The following is a 16,213-nucleotide window of genomic DNA, read 5'->3' as shown; positions in this document are numbered from 1 at the left end:
AGACTAGCACAAACACATAACAATACCATTGCAAAAACTCAAAAAGTTTGAGCTTGCAGCACTAAAACAGCAGAGTCCTCTCACTAACACATTTCTTTTTTCTGAGTTTTTGTTACCAGAGCCCACTTCATCTTAATTATGAATTTATCTGTAGCTGCTAGGCAGAAGAGTGCTCCCCCTCTTTGTACACAAAACTAAAAGGCTATGAACTGAAAAGGATAATGGTAGGTACAGGTGAAACTCGAAAAATTAGAATATCATGGAAAAGTTCATTTATTTCAGTAATTCAACTTAAAAGGTGAAACTAATATATGAGATAGACTCATGACATGCAAAGCGAGATATGTCAAGCCTTTATTTGTTATAATTGTAATTATCATGGCATACAGCTGATGAAAACCCCAAATTAACAATCTCAGAAAATTAGAATACTAAATGAAATCAGCAAAAACAAGGACTGCAAATAGAGCAATATTGGACCTCTGAGAAGTAGAAGCATGCATATGTACTCAGTATTTAGTTTGGGCCCCTTTTGCATCAATTACTGCCTCAATGCGGTGTGGCATGGATGCTATCAGCCTGTGGCACTGCTGAGGTGTTATGGAAGACCAGGATGCTTCAATAGCAGCCTTCAGCTCTTCTGCATTGCTTGGTCTCATGTCTCTCATCTTTCTCTTGGCAATGCCCCATAGATTCTCTATGGGGTTCAGGTCAGGCATGTTTGCTGGCCAATCAAGCACAATAATCCTATGGGCATTGAACCAGGTTTGGGTACTTTTGGCAGTGTGGGCAGGTGCCAAAGTCCTGCTGAAAATGAAGTCAGCATCCCCATAAAGCTCGTCTGCAGAAGGAAGCATGAAGTGCTCCAAAATCTCCTGGTAGACGGCTGCGTTGACCCTGGACTTAATGAAGCACAGTGGACAAACAACAGCTGATGACATGGCTCACCAAATCTCTTTTCTGATAAGAGCAGCTTTTGCATCTCATTTGGAAACCAAGGACCCAGAGTCTGGAGGAAGAATGGGGAGGCACACAATGCCAGATACTTGAAGTCCAGTGTGAAGTTTCCACAGTCTGTGTTGATTTGGGGAGCCATGTCATCAGCTGGTATTGGTTTCACCTTTTAAGTTGAATTACTGAAATAAATGAACTTTTCCACAATATTCTAATTTTTCGAGTTTCACCTGTAGAAGCCCACATCTATGTGTGACTCCTTCACACCAGTGATCACTGATAGGACTCATTTTTGCTGTTCTTATTTAACTCTTAGAGTCAATTATTGGTTTTTTTCTGTTATATTTTTATTTGCTTTTATAAATTATGCCGGTCACAGGCCAGTTAGTTGACACTTACATTCTATAGGGTGAATTCAACAGAACTAAACTTGCAAGTTCTAGTTCAGCTCATTAACACTTTGAAGAAGAGCCCTCCTGGATTAGATTGAAGTCCTAGTTAGTCCAGCATTCAGGTTCCCATCATGTCAAAGTAAATGACTCTGAGAAGCACGAAAGCAGGACTTAGGGGCAATAGACCTCTGTTATTGTTGTAGCTTCCCCCACCCTCCTACCCAGCAACTTGTGTTCAGAGGCCTCTTATCCTGGAAGGCGTATATCTTCATCATAATGAGTAGTAGTCATTGATAGCCTTATCCTCCAAAAAATTATCTAATCCAATTTTAAGATTGGTGGCTATTACCGCATTCTGTTGTAGCAAAGTATATGCTATCTACAAACTTTTGTCTATACATGACAGCAGGTATATATGACTAGCTCATCATAGACTATGGCAGCTGAGAGGTATTTCCCTGTAGCAACTATGTGCTGATGTGAGAATGGTCCCTGTTCATGTCATTAAATGTGTGTTGAACTGTGAGTTATGTGTATTGTGAAAGTTGATCTTACTGCAGGGTCTGCAGTGAGATTGTAAATAGTATTTAAATATATGGACTAGTAGCCAGAAATGCAAGGGCTATGGGAATTCAGAGGTGTGAATTTTGGTGGTTGGATATGGAGTAAAAAGACAAACATCATTATGTTTTTAGCATCTCCGAAATGTAGGCTGATCAAAGTGAGGGACGGCTGACTTATTGCCATGCGATGCTATAATTAATGTCTTTAGCATATGGTAGGTATCCATGGCAGGATATTTATGATCATTAATTTGTCTTAAGTAAGGAACGTCCTGAAGCCAGGGTAGGGGTAGCGTGTTTGCTGTTGCAGCTTCGTGGTTCAGGCAGCACAACAAAAGTCTTTTTTCCTGAGCAATTGAGTTCTGGGGTGGGAACAACTTTTCCTAAGCTGAATGCTTTCAAAATGTACAATTCAAAAAGATGAAAGGGTTATAAATATATGTAAAGCAGGCAAGAGAATAATAGATAAGCTTCAGCAGAGGATTAAAGCAAAACAGTACACCGCCTAGTATTAAAATGAAAGGATTTATTATGAAGTCTTAAACTTATCACAGGCTTACCAGCAGGTAGGGTCTTGAAATAAAACAGTTTTCTGCGATGTTTTGGTGGGATGCTGTACCGAGAAGAAACATGTTTTAAAAGCATCAATTTTTTTTTAAAAAAATGATAGAAATAAACAGCTATTCAAAGTTTAGTGGGGGTGGGGTGGGTAGGGAGAGACATACCTTGCACAGCAGGCTCCTGGTTTGAAGGAAAGCTTATAATACATTCAGATGACTTCTTGGCTGTCAAGGAGGTGAATTGCTTTCATTCTTGTGCTGTATTCTTTCATTCTTCTGCTTCAGACTACAGTTCATAAGTATGTTTTTTCCTTCATGTGTGGCTAACCTGCACCAGGGTTAGAAAGAGAAATAAACAACTGCATGGCTTCAATGATGCTGTGTCAAAAGCATTACAGGGCATCACTGTCACGTGCTCTGGAAAATGCCTTATTTGAAGTGGGATTTGAAACAGGAGAGATGTCATGACTTTTACAATGAAATCTTATCTGTGTACACACACACACACATTTATTTTGATAATAAATAAATGACTTGACCTGAAAGGCTTCTATTTCAAGAGTGTAACCAAGTCAGCTTTGATTAACATCCCTAAAAGTTGTTGTCATTGGAATGAGATGAAAGAATTTAGTGGTAATATAGAGGATGTCCTTGGAAAGATTTGCTTCTATTACTGATAGACTGTAATTGTTTCTTAAGAAGGGTCATGTGAAATCAGAGCAAGGGGATTGTAATGACAGTAATTTACAAAGCTAATAAAGGAAATGGTTTCTAACTATTTAGATGCTGGTGGTTTAGACGGCATTTGTATTGAGACTTTGCACAAAAGGAAGGAAAGTGAATTTCTCATCTGAGCAGCTACCCATTTCTCATATAATGTTGCAAGATAACATTAAAATGTTCATGGGCTGTATCAAAATTTTACACCAACTTCTTAAAGTACCCTTGACTGTACTCAAAAATAAGCTATTTTTGCTGCCAAATGAAGAGGGGAGAGCATTTTAAGTGCCTCTAGCTCATTTGAAAACCAAAAGTTAAAACTTCCCCTGAGTAGAGGCAGTTTAGGAATAAAGGCTTTGGCTAATTAGGTTTAATGGGACATTGTCTTGGGAGATGTGATTGATTAGGCCAATCTAGACACAGAATAGGCCTGCAGGGTTTAATTCTTGGATTCTCCAAGTGAATGGCAAATATCCAAGGGCATTTTTTTTAAAAAAAAATTTAGAGGGAACATTAAGAAAATGTGCAGCACCTACATGTCATGCACACATTCATGTAAAGTTTTGTGGATGAAAAGCAGCCTCAAGAGGCTGCAATTTTGAGTGTAGAAGTGGTGGTCATTGAGTTCCTTAAGCCTTTCCCATTCAAAAATGCCCCTAGCTTATTTTCTTCTATGGGATTCCATTGGGATTCCATTGAGGCTACATAACCTGCTCTTACATGTATACCCCTAAGCATGTAGAAATGTTGCACAGTTGATCCATATTTTCTTTTTACCCTTCTCCCTTTCAGACACTTTCCTATAGCTAAGCTATCCAGATTTCTAGAAGTCCTTTCACAGAACAGGCAGAGTAGAGTATTATGCAGCACTACTTCCACATCTGCCTCTTTGGAAACCAGTCAAAGCTAAGATGAAACTAGGTGGGATGTGTACGGCGTAAGAGTTTGGGCTTTTTCTGTGTGGGAGATTTGAAAAGTCTTGTATCAACGTGGAAATTATCACAATCTCTTTGGGGAGGCAGATGCATCATAAAGAGAGGATTCACAATACAGCTTCACATACAAGCATCAGGTTGTTGAATGCTGACTGAAGAAGTTTCTATAGTCACATTATGAGTCATCAGGGAGGTCATCTTTATACTGGAGGCAATTCCCTATTAACATAAGCTAAGAAACCATATTGTGCTGAATATGTAGGCCTTTCATCAGTTTCTGTTCTGTATATCCACCCAACACTCAGCTCCTCTTTCTCAATAAATGCTCATGAGAAGATCACAACTACTTGTCTTGGGAATTTGATAGAAAGAGGTTGTCAGGGATGCCAAAAACTGTCAAGAGAATTGAATAAGAATAATATAAAGTTCTGCAAACATCTGGAGCAAGTAAGGAGTACAAATTTCAAAAAAGAAAAGAGCTATTTTGTTCGGTTTATTTTACGCAACACAAAAAGTGTAATCATTTACAAAGTTATATGTATAGCAAAAACAGGGCAACCTTAAATATTCATCATGTGACTGATACAAAAACCAAGCCATAATAAGTATATTGGCTTGTATTATTGTACGATTCTGTATAATGTGGGACAATAAGCAAGCTTAATATATGCATGATCCTTGTCACAAGGTAAACAGAAAAGATCACCTTGTAATAAGGAGAATTTATTCTTGGGTGCTTTTCTATATTTGATTCTAGCTCTTTTAACATAGTGAAAGACGTGTGCATTAAAAATTTTCTATTTGGCTATCCCTAAACCTTACTGGGGGAAATGATTATTATTGCATTATTAGCACTGGAAAGTATTTTTAATTGAATATAATTTTGCATCACTGCTTTATATTGATTTCTGAGATGTACAGTATATTCAGCTTAGAATATAGAATGCTACTTGCAATTCTTGACCCAGTTAATATATTCTTTAATTTCTGTCTAATATAGCAGATGTCTAGTAGAAATATATATCATTTTCTCTGTTCAGAAATGTAGGGCCCTTTAGTATTGCTTATTTCGATCGATGCATTACAAGGACTCTGCATAGTTACATAGTCTTTGTGAATTAATTCATGGTGCTAAAGAAAGACAAAGTGATTTACAAACTATCATGAGAGTCAACAGCAACTAACAAAGTTAAGGAAGAAGTTGCATCTTTGAAAGAGCACATGTGTTATCTTTAATCTTTTTGAGGCACTCTAGAAAGTTTTATCACATTTTCACAGGCTTTTTAAAGCAGCAAGGCATTGTCTTCTAATTTTTCACTATTATGGTATGGGTTTCCCCCCAATACTTTTAGAATAATTACTGCGTACTTCATTAATAATCTGTAGGAATAAATTGTCTCCCAGGTTGATTTTTAATTTCTGAATGAAAGCAGTGGATTGATACTCTCAATAGCAGTTCCAAAGTATTTTTGGCTGTATTCTCTCCTACCCCCCCTTTCTTCTCTGTAGATGTAGTTAAATAAAAGTGATATATGTACACTCTGCAGTAACAGTTGATCATAAGCTGATTTAACAGTTTTAATTCAACTTCATTAGCCTTAGAGGGGTTGGTTTGGGTAAGATATTTTCTTAGGATGTAATTTAGACTTCAATTCTTTTGCAGCTTCCTCAAACTTTTTCTCTGCCTTCTCTCTGTGAATGAAATTACCTTTCCTCATCACAAAAGCCTCAGAGGCTTCCAGAGGAGTTCTGTATGAATTCAACAAGCCCTGATTGGATTCCCAGTATAATGGCTATTTCTCTTTCACATACTCTGAGCACAGAAAACTTGTATCTTGTTATAAAAGTGAACTCAATCTCCCTTTGTTTTGACCTGGAGGGGTAATATGGAGGGACATGCTCAGAGATTGGTGTATTCCCAGTTGAACTGAATCTAAAAGACTAACAAGGAAAAAAATATATCTTTAAAGAGGACATCTGCACCCTCTGTTTTCAAATCCCCATCAGCAGTAAATCACCTTGCACTTGGTTGACCAAAGAGCCAATGCGTTTTTCATGCACAAAGTGCATTTGCTACAACTGTTAAATTAAACTCTCTACCGAATGTGAAAATAAAAGCTGCAATCAGAAAGGACATCCAGCTACTTCTTGGGTAAAACAATTATTCCAAATTGTGGCATTTAACATGCCACAACCAAGTCAAGATAGTTATGCCAGTCACCGGGTTTTTTTTTGTCGTTTTTGTTTTTTAAAAAAAACATTATTTTTCTCTCATTAAATTTTGTTCCTGGGCTGCACAAAAGGCTAAATAGGAAAAAAATTGTTTTGCTTCTAATGAAAATGTCTCATTATTTGACTATTGTTAACTCTAGATATTTTTTTTACAACATTTTCATAGAACTATAGGATAGCTACAGCATTCTAAGAGAGAAATCTGCTAATAATGAACTGCAAGGATGTATAGTATGTAGATTGGACACAATTGATAATTAGACATGCAAGAAAAGTTTAACACAAAAGACCCTCAGCCTATAACACCACCCCTGCAGATCTTCCTTAAACACAAGTAGTATAACAGTGTAGTAGTATATCATTGTTTTTATTTGGCTTTTCAGTTTTAAGCTATGTATTTTACAAATCTCATGTGGCTTGTTCCTTAGAAAGCCACGTGATGTAGGTTAAAACTCTGGAAGAGTGACAAAATGTGTGTTGGAAAGGGGAGGAAAAATAGATATGCCTATTTCCAGGTGCAGCAGTGCTTCAGCATAGCTCAGCTCCACTTCCTTTGTCCCGCTATTTCTTCCATTTCTCCCATGATTTTTAGGCATGGATCCAAGAGGTTTTTCTTCTGTCCTGCCACTTTCCCTGGGGCAACCCACAGTTTATTGCTGAATCAGAACAAACGTCAATCCATAGAAGACTCAGTTGACGTTTGTTCTGATTCAGCAGTAAACATCGGGTTTTGCCGCGGGAACTGGCAAGGCAAAAGAAGAACCTCTCAGACCCATGTCTAGACAACATGGGACAAATGGAAATGTGTATGAGTCCAGAGTGCGACATATCTCTGCCCATTTCTGCTCTGCAAAGCCTGCCCTTGTAAGCTTTGCAGGCATTGACTGCACTTTTATAAGTGGTGATCATAAATTCTGAGGGTGCCTCTTTCAAAGCTGAGCAGGAAAAAGACAAGTGTGATGGAGCAGAGAAAGCTCATGATGAGAATGTTTATGAACTACAGCGCTATAGAAAAGTTGCCCTTTTTATAGGGTGTTTCACCTGCTGCCATTCATTTGCTTCTCTGTCTTGTTGAGGGTGTGTGGGGAATGCACAGACTGTCCCCTTGGACAGGAAGGTTTGCCCTGAAACTCAAGCCACATAAATACAAGCCCAATTTCGTTCATTCTTTTTTTAAAAAAATAAAATATAAATCAGTAGTCGGTGTGGATGGGATCCTTCCCTCCCTAGAACACAAATGAACCTTGTGATCCTCCGGGTTATAAATTATAAATGAGCAGCATGCTCATCTGTTATTCAGAAGCAAAGGTCAAAGGATTCCCCCCACCCTTACGTTCTTTAAACTGGATCTCCTTTGATGTCTACACCGCATATACATAGCAATCATTATATCCCACGCTCTTGCATCATTAATGCAACTACAAACGAAACAAGTCAAGTTTTGAATGCCCAGTGCTTCACTATAAGCACACAGATGTGAAAGGAAATCTTGAGCTAGATAAAAACACACAAAACTTTTACTGATGGGATTGCTCCCTAGCGTAACCATGCTTGAAAGCAATGGGGGCAAATTATGATCCTTTCGGGCATAATTCTTGCTCTCCAGAAATTTTCTGTCTTGCTGCCTTTGACTAGCAAAACGGGAGCTTGGTGTGTAGGTTAAAAACCAGACGCTGCTGAAATTTGCTTTTAGTTTCTAATCATATGACATTACCACCTTGAAATTGGGCAACAACTGTATACTCCATCTATTATTACCTGCTGTAGCTGTGCACTATTACTCCAGTTTAGTTTTGCTTCTTTATTTAATTTGGCTCCTGTCCATCCAACAGGTTCCCAAGGCGGCTTACAAAAAGTTACAATTAAACCAAACAAAAAATGGAAACCAGCAAAAAATAAAACACACACACACACACACACACACACACACACAATACAGCATTAAAATAGTGTACAGTAGATTTAAAAGGCTCTTAGTGTGTTGCAAGAGTATATAGGGCACCATATGTATTCACATAGGGGTCCATGGCCATTGGAATCCCAGTCAATCAGAAGTCTTGCAAGGAATCTAACACATGCACACACAGCCTCTTCACACTGATACCAAACAGTCAGTAAAGTGGTCACTGCATGTGTTGGCTTCTAAGGCACAGAGGCAAAGGTAAAAGGTAAAGGACCCCTGGACAGTCAAGTCCAGTCAAAGGCGACTATGGGCACAGAACCAGCCCATGTCTTTACTACCCCCAGCTATCAATTGCCTTTTGGGAAGCATCACATCAAGACACAAAGCCCGGGGGACCACCAAGTATAAGTTGTTGCAAAATGGTTATTCAAACTCTAAAATGAAGAAGCCATTTATGTTAAGCATGTTTGTGGTGCCTAGAGACTGAGGATAGTCTAAATAGTTAATGGATTATAAATACTCATTTTGCATTCCAAATATTTGCTCCTCAATAAATTTTACTTTAGCATCTTATCATTCAGTTTTACTATATTTTATTTTTAAAAAACATGTATTTGTAAAGCCATTATAGTCAGGTCTTAAGACCTTAGCTATTTCAAATCATCACAGGCTAATATTTTGCAGAAATTTGTCAGCCCTAATTTTATGCTTGCCCTCACCCTTTCCAGAATCAATAATCCTTTAGAGTTTCAATTTGCAGCCCCTTCTCAGGTCATAAATGTTTATGGAGGTCATTAGTCGGGAGGTAGAATGCCCCCAAATGTACAACTAAGAACAACTGAGAATTAAGTGCAACTATAACCTGAGCTATGTCTATGGGATTCTAAAGAAACAGTTCATGTGATAAGGTAGAGGATGGGTGGGGGCAGGGAACACAAAGAAAAAGAAGCTCACCACTGAAACCTAACATCTCCATTTTGGAGATTTAATTGCTCTTTATTTTATTTTTATTGTATCCACTATCCTCAAAAATTCTTATGGACTACTTTAGAGTGGTTATCACAAGGGTTACAGAATGCATTCACATGTTGCCTTCTTAATGAGAAAATGTGTGGAACAAACCAACTGTTATATTGCCTTTCTGGGGAAAGCTTTCTTGCTCATGGAAGAAGGCAGGAGGTGTAGGCAGCAGTCTCAGCACTCAGTTGTCCCCCTGCAAATGACCTCTGCCCAATACCACCTGTCCTGTCTTGCTGTCATCTCCTGACATTCCAAAGAAATGGTAGTTCATAGCACTAAGGATAATGCATAGTTTCAGATAATTGAAAAATCTCGTACACAAGACAGTGACTAAATTAGCCATCAGAAATAATTGGGGAGTTAAAATAGATTTTTCAGTTATCTGAAATCTTTATGTTGGTTAACCATCTTTTTTGTTGACATTTTGCTATTGAACACTTTATGACTTGATACCTGAATCTGCATTAGCAGAATAAAAGGCTAGCTTTGTTGGTGTATTTGATGAACACCCAGGTTTTATTACTTGCCATTTTTCTTCCCGTCCCATCTGCATTTTGCACTTCCTCATTTCCACCCTCTCAATATATTGTGCTCTCTTTCTGTTTCCCCCTTCCTTGTGTTTTTGTTGTGGAATATGAGAAATGTCATTTTTTTTCACAGTGCATGCTGGATGGTCATTTTGCTGATTGTACAGCAGAGAGACTTGAAGCCCATTTGAAGGCTACTAATCAGTCTTTGGAATTTTATGAAAAGGTTGTTCAGAGACCCTAAAAGGCCTTCATTAACATCATTTTGTCCCATTTCCCCTCTCAGGAGAGCTACCACCACAGGAAAAATTAGGGTTGTGTAGTGACCTCAACATGGTCAGCACCCAAGATTTGAATCTTATTTGCCATATGGTTAGGCTACTATTGTCCATGTAGACATTCTGAGAGAGTGTTAATTTGCTCTGGTGTTTTTGACCTTAGTTTAGAACGTCATTCTGTGAAGCATCAAGATCATTGAGTTAGTTTTTGGTTTTTTGCTGTACCAACCCCTTTAAAATGATGCAAGACCTGCAAAATTGAATTAGTTGGGATGTTGCAATAACATGAATATGTACTAACATTGTGTTTTATGGTAAAATATAAAATGTAGCTTGAAACTGTAAAACTGTTGCTGATGTTTTCATATGTGATTCAAAGCATCATGAACAAAATCTCTCAGGCATTAATTTTACGATGCTTTATATATTTATTTTGACAATTCCGTGTTGTGTCATAACCAAAAGCTATTATTTTGTTAGTGGTTTCAATAGAAATTTGAATGGCCATAATAATACTAAGCAGTAGTGTGATGTTTCTCAACTTTGTTGTCTATAATGACATTCCATTATAGATTAGAGAGGATTGTAAAGAATCTATTATCCCCCCAAATTAATATTCACAAGTTTTAGAAAATCAACATGTTATTTGGTACAGTTTATTCTAATAGTCACTGCCACACATTGTGACTAACCACTGCAACTCATGAGTTGCTTAGAATATATTCTCAGGATGGAATACAGTGTCTGTCATTGCAGCACAACATGACTGGCTCTTGTGTTGTACTGATATCATTAATTGATTCACGTCACTTCACTGCACCTTCTGAGGGCCTTCTCACCTGTAGAAATGGCCAGAAATTGCTCCCAAACTTGTGTGGTCAGGAGAGCTCTCTCCTGGTTGTACATAAAGCATTTGAGACAAACGAGCTACAGCCTTGAAATCCTCCAGTTGGGTTGGAAAGTCCACCCCCTGCAGAGGTTCCGTGGACCAAGAGGGTTCGCTGTGGGAAGGGGCTTCCCCCTCAACCATCTTTGTATATGCTGCCTCATCATTTGCAGGCCTCCCCTATCCCTTGGCTGCCTCGGACAGCTTTGCACAGCCAGCAGAAGTCTGGACAGAAATTTGCTATTTACGGCTATTAATTATTGAGCCTCCATGATTTCTGGTTGCAAATGCTTCCTGTCGCGGGATGAGGTCCTAGTGGAAACTTGTCCGGACCTCACAGAGCTGTAATTTCAGGAGTTTGGGTGGTGTGTGTCTCTGTGTGGGAGCAACAGATGGGCTAGCATTAGTCAGGAATGCTCCTCCAGCTTGGATTTTATTCTGAACAGGGGAAAAAATGAATTTGCAATGCTTGTATCTTCATTGAGCTGAGCTTTTCAAGGCCCTGAAGCTCTCATCCAGGCCAGACTCTAGAGAACTTCATCAGCATCTGTACATTTCTGTGTCTGTTGACACTGGTCATATTGTTCATTCAACAATATTTTTATTGTGTCACCAACTGTGCTATTACCCCTTTACCTTCTTTTTAGGCTGGTAGGATGGTGGGGTCATGACTTCAAAACCCGGTTTCTCATGGAAAACAGTATGTATATTTCATATTCAGTTTTATGTAAGGATTTATTTTATGGTTTATATAGATTGTATAATCAGAGTCTTTCCCCCCAACCATAAAAAGAAGAACAAACAATGACCAAGAAGGCCACATTCCTACTTCTGATTTAACAGGCCTTTGCAGAGCGAAGTTTTATGTCATTTTTTGAGTTGCTGTACTTTACAGCCTGGTGACTCAATAGTAAAATGTTTTTAAGATGCTATATCATTTTGCTATGTTGTGATTTGCTGAGCTGAAAGGCTTTTGTAATAGTGAGTAACAATTATTCCTTGTCCCATAAATCCCTGGGCCAGAAATAGAGAAGGCCAAGAACATGTCAGATATATATATTATTTCCAACGACTTAACATGTACTAGAGCATAAACTTCTGCCTGTTTCACGGCAACAGGGATGGCAAAGAAAGCTTCTTTTGCCGCTTCTATTGCACTCTCAAGTAGTTGTCCAGCAGAGTTTTTTCTGAGTGGTGAGAGGTTTGTTAACATCTCTCCTGATAAATGGGATGTTGGCGCCCCCTGAAGATTGCTGTGACATGTTTGCTAAGCACTTGAATTATAAAAGTATTAGTCTTCACAAGAACTTGAATGTTCTGGTTGTGGCAGGTACAAATGAAGTGTCCAACACACCACCTGGTCACGTTTTATGGGATCAGTTTCATTTTTTGAGGCCTGAAAATGCGAACAAGGTGGTTGCAGCTGTCAGCCTTCTTGATTTGCTCACTTTGCCTAATAAAGGCGAGCTGGGTGTGGTCAGGTGGGTCTAGGGTGTGGTGAATGTCTCACTGTGTGAAGGAAAAGGATATACTGCCGTGAAGAAGAAGATGGTATTGCATCTACTCCTTAAAAACCGATGTTGGACTCAAAGGCTTTTGACAGCTACCACCTGATTGCTAATACTTTTTTTTTGAGGAACGTGCTTCAGCTGCAGCAACTCTTGGAAGATACTGATTCTCTTTATCCTTCCCAGGATAGGTTCAGGCCCATTTCACGGACTGAATCATAATCTGTTGCCCCATTGACCTTTATGGAGAGAGGGGTAGGACTGCAACCCTGTGGCTTCCACTCAATATTTTGGCTGGTTTTGATATAATGGACTATGGTGTTTTATTAGGCTGTCTCTGTGGGAAAGAGTTGAGAGGCTCTGTTTTGCAATGGTTCTGCTCCTACCTATGGCAGGATCCAGAGAGCATAAGGTGATTATACCATGAATCCCTGGAGTTCTGCCATAGGGAACCATTTCATTGCCAAAGCTAGTTTAACTTCCAATATGAAGCTGTTGGGAGCAGTTATGTAGAGATTTGGAGCCTGGTGTCATCAATATGTGAAGTTGATAATGCTTAGCTATATTTCTCTAATTTTTTTGCGGGGGGGGGGACATGCAGGTCCTAACCAACGCTGTATGCATTGTATGTATGATGCCTGTATGCCTTGGTACACTGGATGAGGGCTAACAAAACCAAAAGTACTTTCTGACAAGATGGAAGCCCTGTGAGTGATTGGTTCTTCGTTCTGGGAACAAACAAAAGCTAGGGATCTAATAGAATGTGTTCATCTTGCAGAATTGCAACTGAGCCCTGGCATCAATGGATTTCGACTATCAAACCCTTCGATTTTATTGGTGTGCGCCCTCCATGCTAGTTTAGAGGTGAGCAATTACATTTTCATGACAGATCAAGTACAAACAAATGAAGCAATTTGTGTAGTATTAACCTACATTGCGTTCTATACAGCAGTTAAACAAAAAGTCTGGTTGAAGACTAATGTAATATAAAAAGGATGATCTCACTGCTATGAATATACTGCCAGCCTTAACATCTGCTTGTAGCATACCAGTGAAGAGAACACTGGAATTCTTGCCTGGTTGCTGCCTCTACCATGGTTTCAAACAAAATGCCACTCCTTCCCTTCCCCAGAGTGGCTGAAGAAACCCAGCCATATGGTCCGGGTAATAATAATAATAATAATAATTTTGTGCCACATAACTTGCTTGGAGGAGGAGAAAGCAGAAGTAGCATCTTGATGGAATGCTAGAGACAGGCATTAATTTTAAAACAAAGCTGAAGTATGTTCTAGCACCATGAATTCTTTTTTTAAAATAAGGAACCTGTCTTCAGCTAGTTGTCACTTATACTAAAGCAGCACTTGTGTGTTCACATGTGGATTTTTATTTTTTTAGCAAGGAATCAAGAGGTCAGATAGGTGTCGTATACAGCTACTGATGAGCTGAAAGTCCCTTAAGGATGTTTTCCCAGTGAAAATAGGGTGGCGCTGTGGGCAAAGAGAAAGAAGAAAATACAGAAGTAAGGGGGGGGGATTGGTGCATTGGGATTTTCTAGGAAAAGTAGTAGCAGTGCCCCTTCCCCTCTTCTTGCTTTATAAAATAATTTTGCTGCTGCTGCCAGTAGTAGATGTCACCATCCCCTCTCCCCTAACAGTATAATAATAGTAATAATAATAATAATAATAATAATAATATCTTTATTGTCATTGCCCCCTTCGGGGACAACGAAATTACTTGGCTGCTCCATAAAAACACTAATTAAAAAAATATAGTAAAATACAGCAAAGGACATTGTCCCAGGCAAGGAATGTGCTGTCTGGATTGTCATTGCTTTCAGTGGCAAAAAAAGTACAGTATGTTTAAAGTTAAGAAATTGTGTGGAGAGGGTGGGTGTGCTGCCAACATCACTTTTCACAGTAAGTCTCTTTCTCCTGAAAATAGTTATTTTATGCCCAATGGAGAAAAATAGCCAAAACAGTCCCAACTTTCACAGCTGTGAATGGGCATTCAAAATATTCATCTCAGCCTTATGGGGCTGACTTCCAAATATTAATTTGAACTAGCCATATCTTGGATCACAAGCATCTGCTCTTCCTTAACATCACTTAATTTTGAATGTTTTACACTACTAGACACATAGTGCCAAGTCACTAGGTCATTTCCCCCATTCTTATAATGGCTACAAAGTAAGACTGCTTCATCTCATAAAATTTCCAGGGTCATTTTCACTTGCATTTCAAGATACCTTTATATTCATTGCTTAGCAGACTGACCTGGACTATGTACCAAAAGGCCAGGCATGTGACCACAGATGTTTGTATCCTGACATACATCTAGCAGTCACTCATAATGTAGAATAAGATCTTATGGCTCCCTTGCTTGATTTATCAGTTGATGCACAGGAGAACAAAATGAAGGTAGATGCAAAATTTAAATGTGTTATAAAAGTTTCGCTTGTGAATCTGCAAAGTTTCTACAAGGAAGTAAAGTGCGCGTCCAATACAGATACAATGGAAATAGATAATGTATCTTGGAACAATATTTGAGATAGGGAATCATTATTGTCCCAACTTCCTTCTCATATGTGAGTTCCTAAGGGGGAAAATATTTTCTCAGAGCTTAAAAGAGAGACTTCTATCAATTGTCATTTCCATGCACAGAATGTCTAGTGTTCTGTGATGATTCCTGAAATTGGCTTGTTTGTAGAAAACCATCAGCAATCTTCAGGATGGGATTATATAATGATGTTGACTCATAATGCCACTTACATGCTGATTTCTGTCAGATGCTAATTTAGTGCATGCATATTTGAATGAAAAATAATATTTTATAACTTTCTGTAACCTGCAACATTCAAAGTTTTTAAAACGTACTTGTATTCATTGCAGCCTTTAGTTGTCTGTTAGGGACATTCTGAATCCATCTGGGGAAAAAATAATTTTCTAAATGCTATCATCAGTCCTAAATAAATAAAGCCAGAGAATTATCAGTAATTTTACTGTTTGCTTTTCCTGCTCTGAAAAATTGCAAAGGGGCACGGCAATACTTTTTCTTCTGTTTGGCAATTCATTTTGTTTGTCCTTAAACATCTCTTGTATTTTTGTAAACTTTATGTGACCTTAGAGATGCTTCTCCGCTCTGACCCAGATGGTGCTGTTCATAAGGGGGAGGGGGAGCAGCCATTTAGCCCACGGCAGGGGGTCAAAGGCAATGAGAGCTCATCAGTTTCTATGGACTTGCCTTTTTGCGCCTGTGTTCCTCTTTTGGCACAGTCAGGATTCCCTTGTGCTAATTGCTGTAGTACAGTGAAATAGAATGTGTATCTGGCAAGAGATGGCTTGCAAAATTGTTTCCCATCTTGCTCTGGGATGCATTAAACAGAGGGTACAGCTTCTAAAGAAAATGCTAAGCAATGTAAGTGTAAATGCACAGCAAGGACAATCTCTTGCCTTTTGCGAGGGGAGAATGTTTGTTGTGGGGACATTATTCCTGGCACCATTCCCACACCCCTTGCAAAGTCACAAGCGAATAGACTTTATATGGCCTAATCTTGCAGAAGAAACCCTAAGTTTCTGCAACCGTAGGCAGCTTCTACATAAAGGCGCACAATATTTTTACCCCCTTGTGCATCCCCAAGTCTCAGTGCCATTAAACTGGTGGCATTCTTATTCTCAAGGCCACCCTCCAAGCAGTGTAGGGTACAAGCTCCAAAAAACAATCGCCTTATGCTGTTCC

General features: G+C 38.9%; 1 protein-coding gene and 1 long non-coding RNA gene across 7 annotated transcripts in view; one reads left to right on the top strand and one right to left on the bottom strand.

The window, feature by feature from the left end:
• KYNU (kynureninase) overlaps positions 1–16,213 on the top strand; it is an 82,493-nt gene that overhangs the window by 62,631 nt on the left and 3,649 nt on the right. For all 6 annotated transcript variants that reach the window (XM_083411200.1, XM_083411204.1, XM_083411203.1 and 3 more), the window contains 2 exons: positions 11,618–11,670; positions 13,257–13,342. In XM_083411200.1, the coding sequence (XP_083267326.1) occupies positions 11,618–11,670; positions 13,257–13,342 (139 nt within the window). The remainder of the gene's footprint in view (positions 1–11,617; positions 11,671–13,256; positions 13,343–16,213) is intronic.
• On the bottom strand, positions 1,355–2,797 carry LOC310665358. The gene is made up of 3 exons (XR_014505430.1): positions 2,635–2,797; positions 2,470–2,522; positions 1,355–1,495 (listed from the first exon to the last, which is right to left on the bottom strand). It is a non-coding gene; the product is annotated as an uncharacterized lncRNA (long non-coding RNA).

Source organism: Podarcis tiliguerta (genome assembly GCF_965153285.1).
Source record: "Podarcis tiliguerta genome assembly, chromosome: 1".
In the NCBI taxonomy this organism is placed as follows: domain Eukaryota; kingdom Metazoa; phylum Chordata; class Lepidosauria; order Squamata; family Lacertidae; genus Podarcis; species Podarcis tiliguerta.
This window is presented reverse-complemented; position numbering and strand designations above follow the sequence as displayed.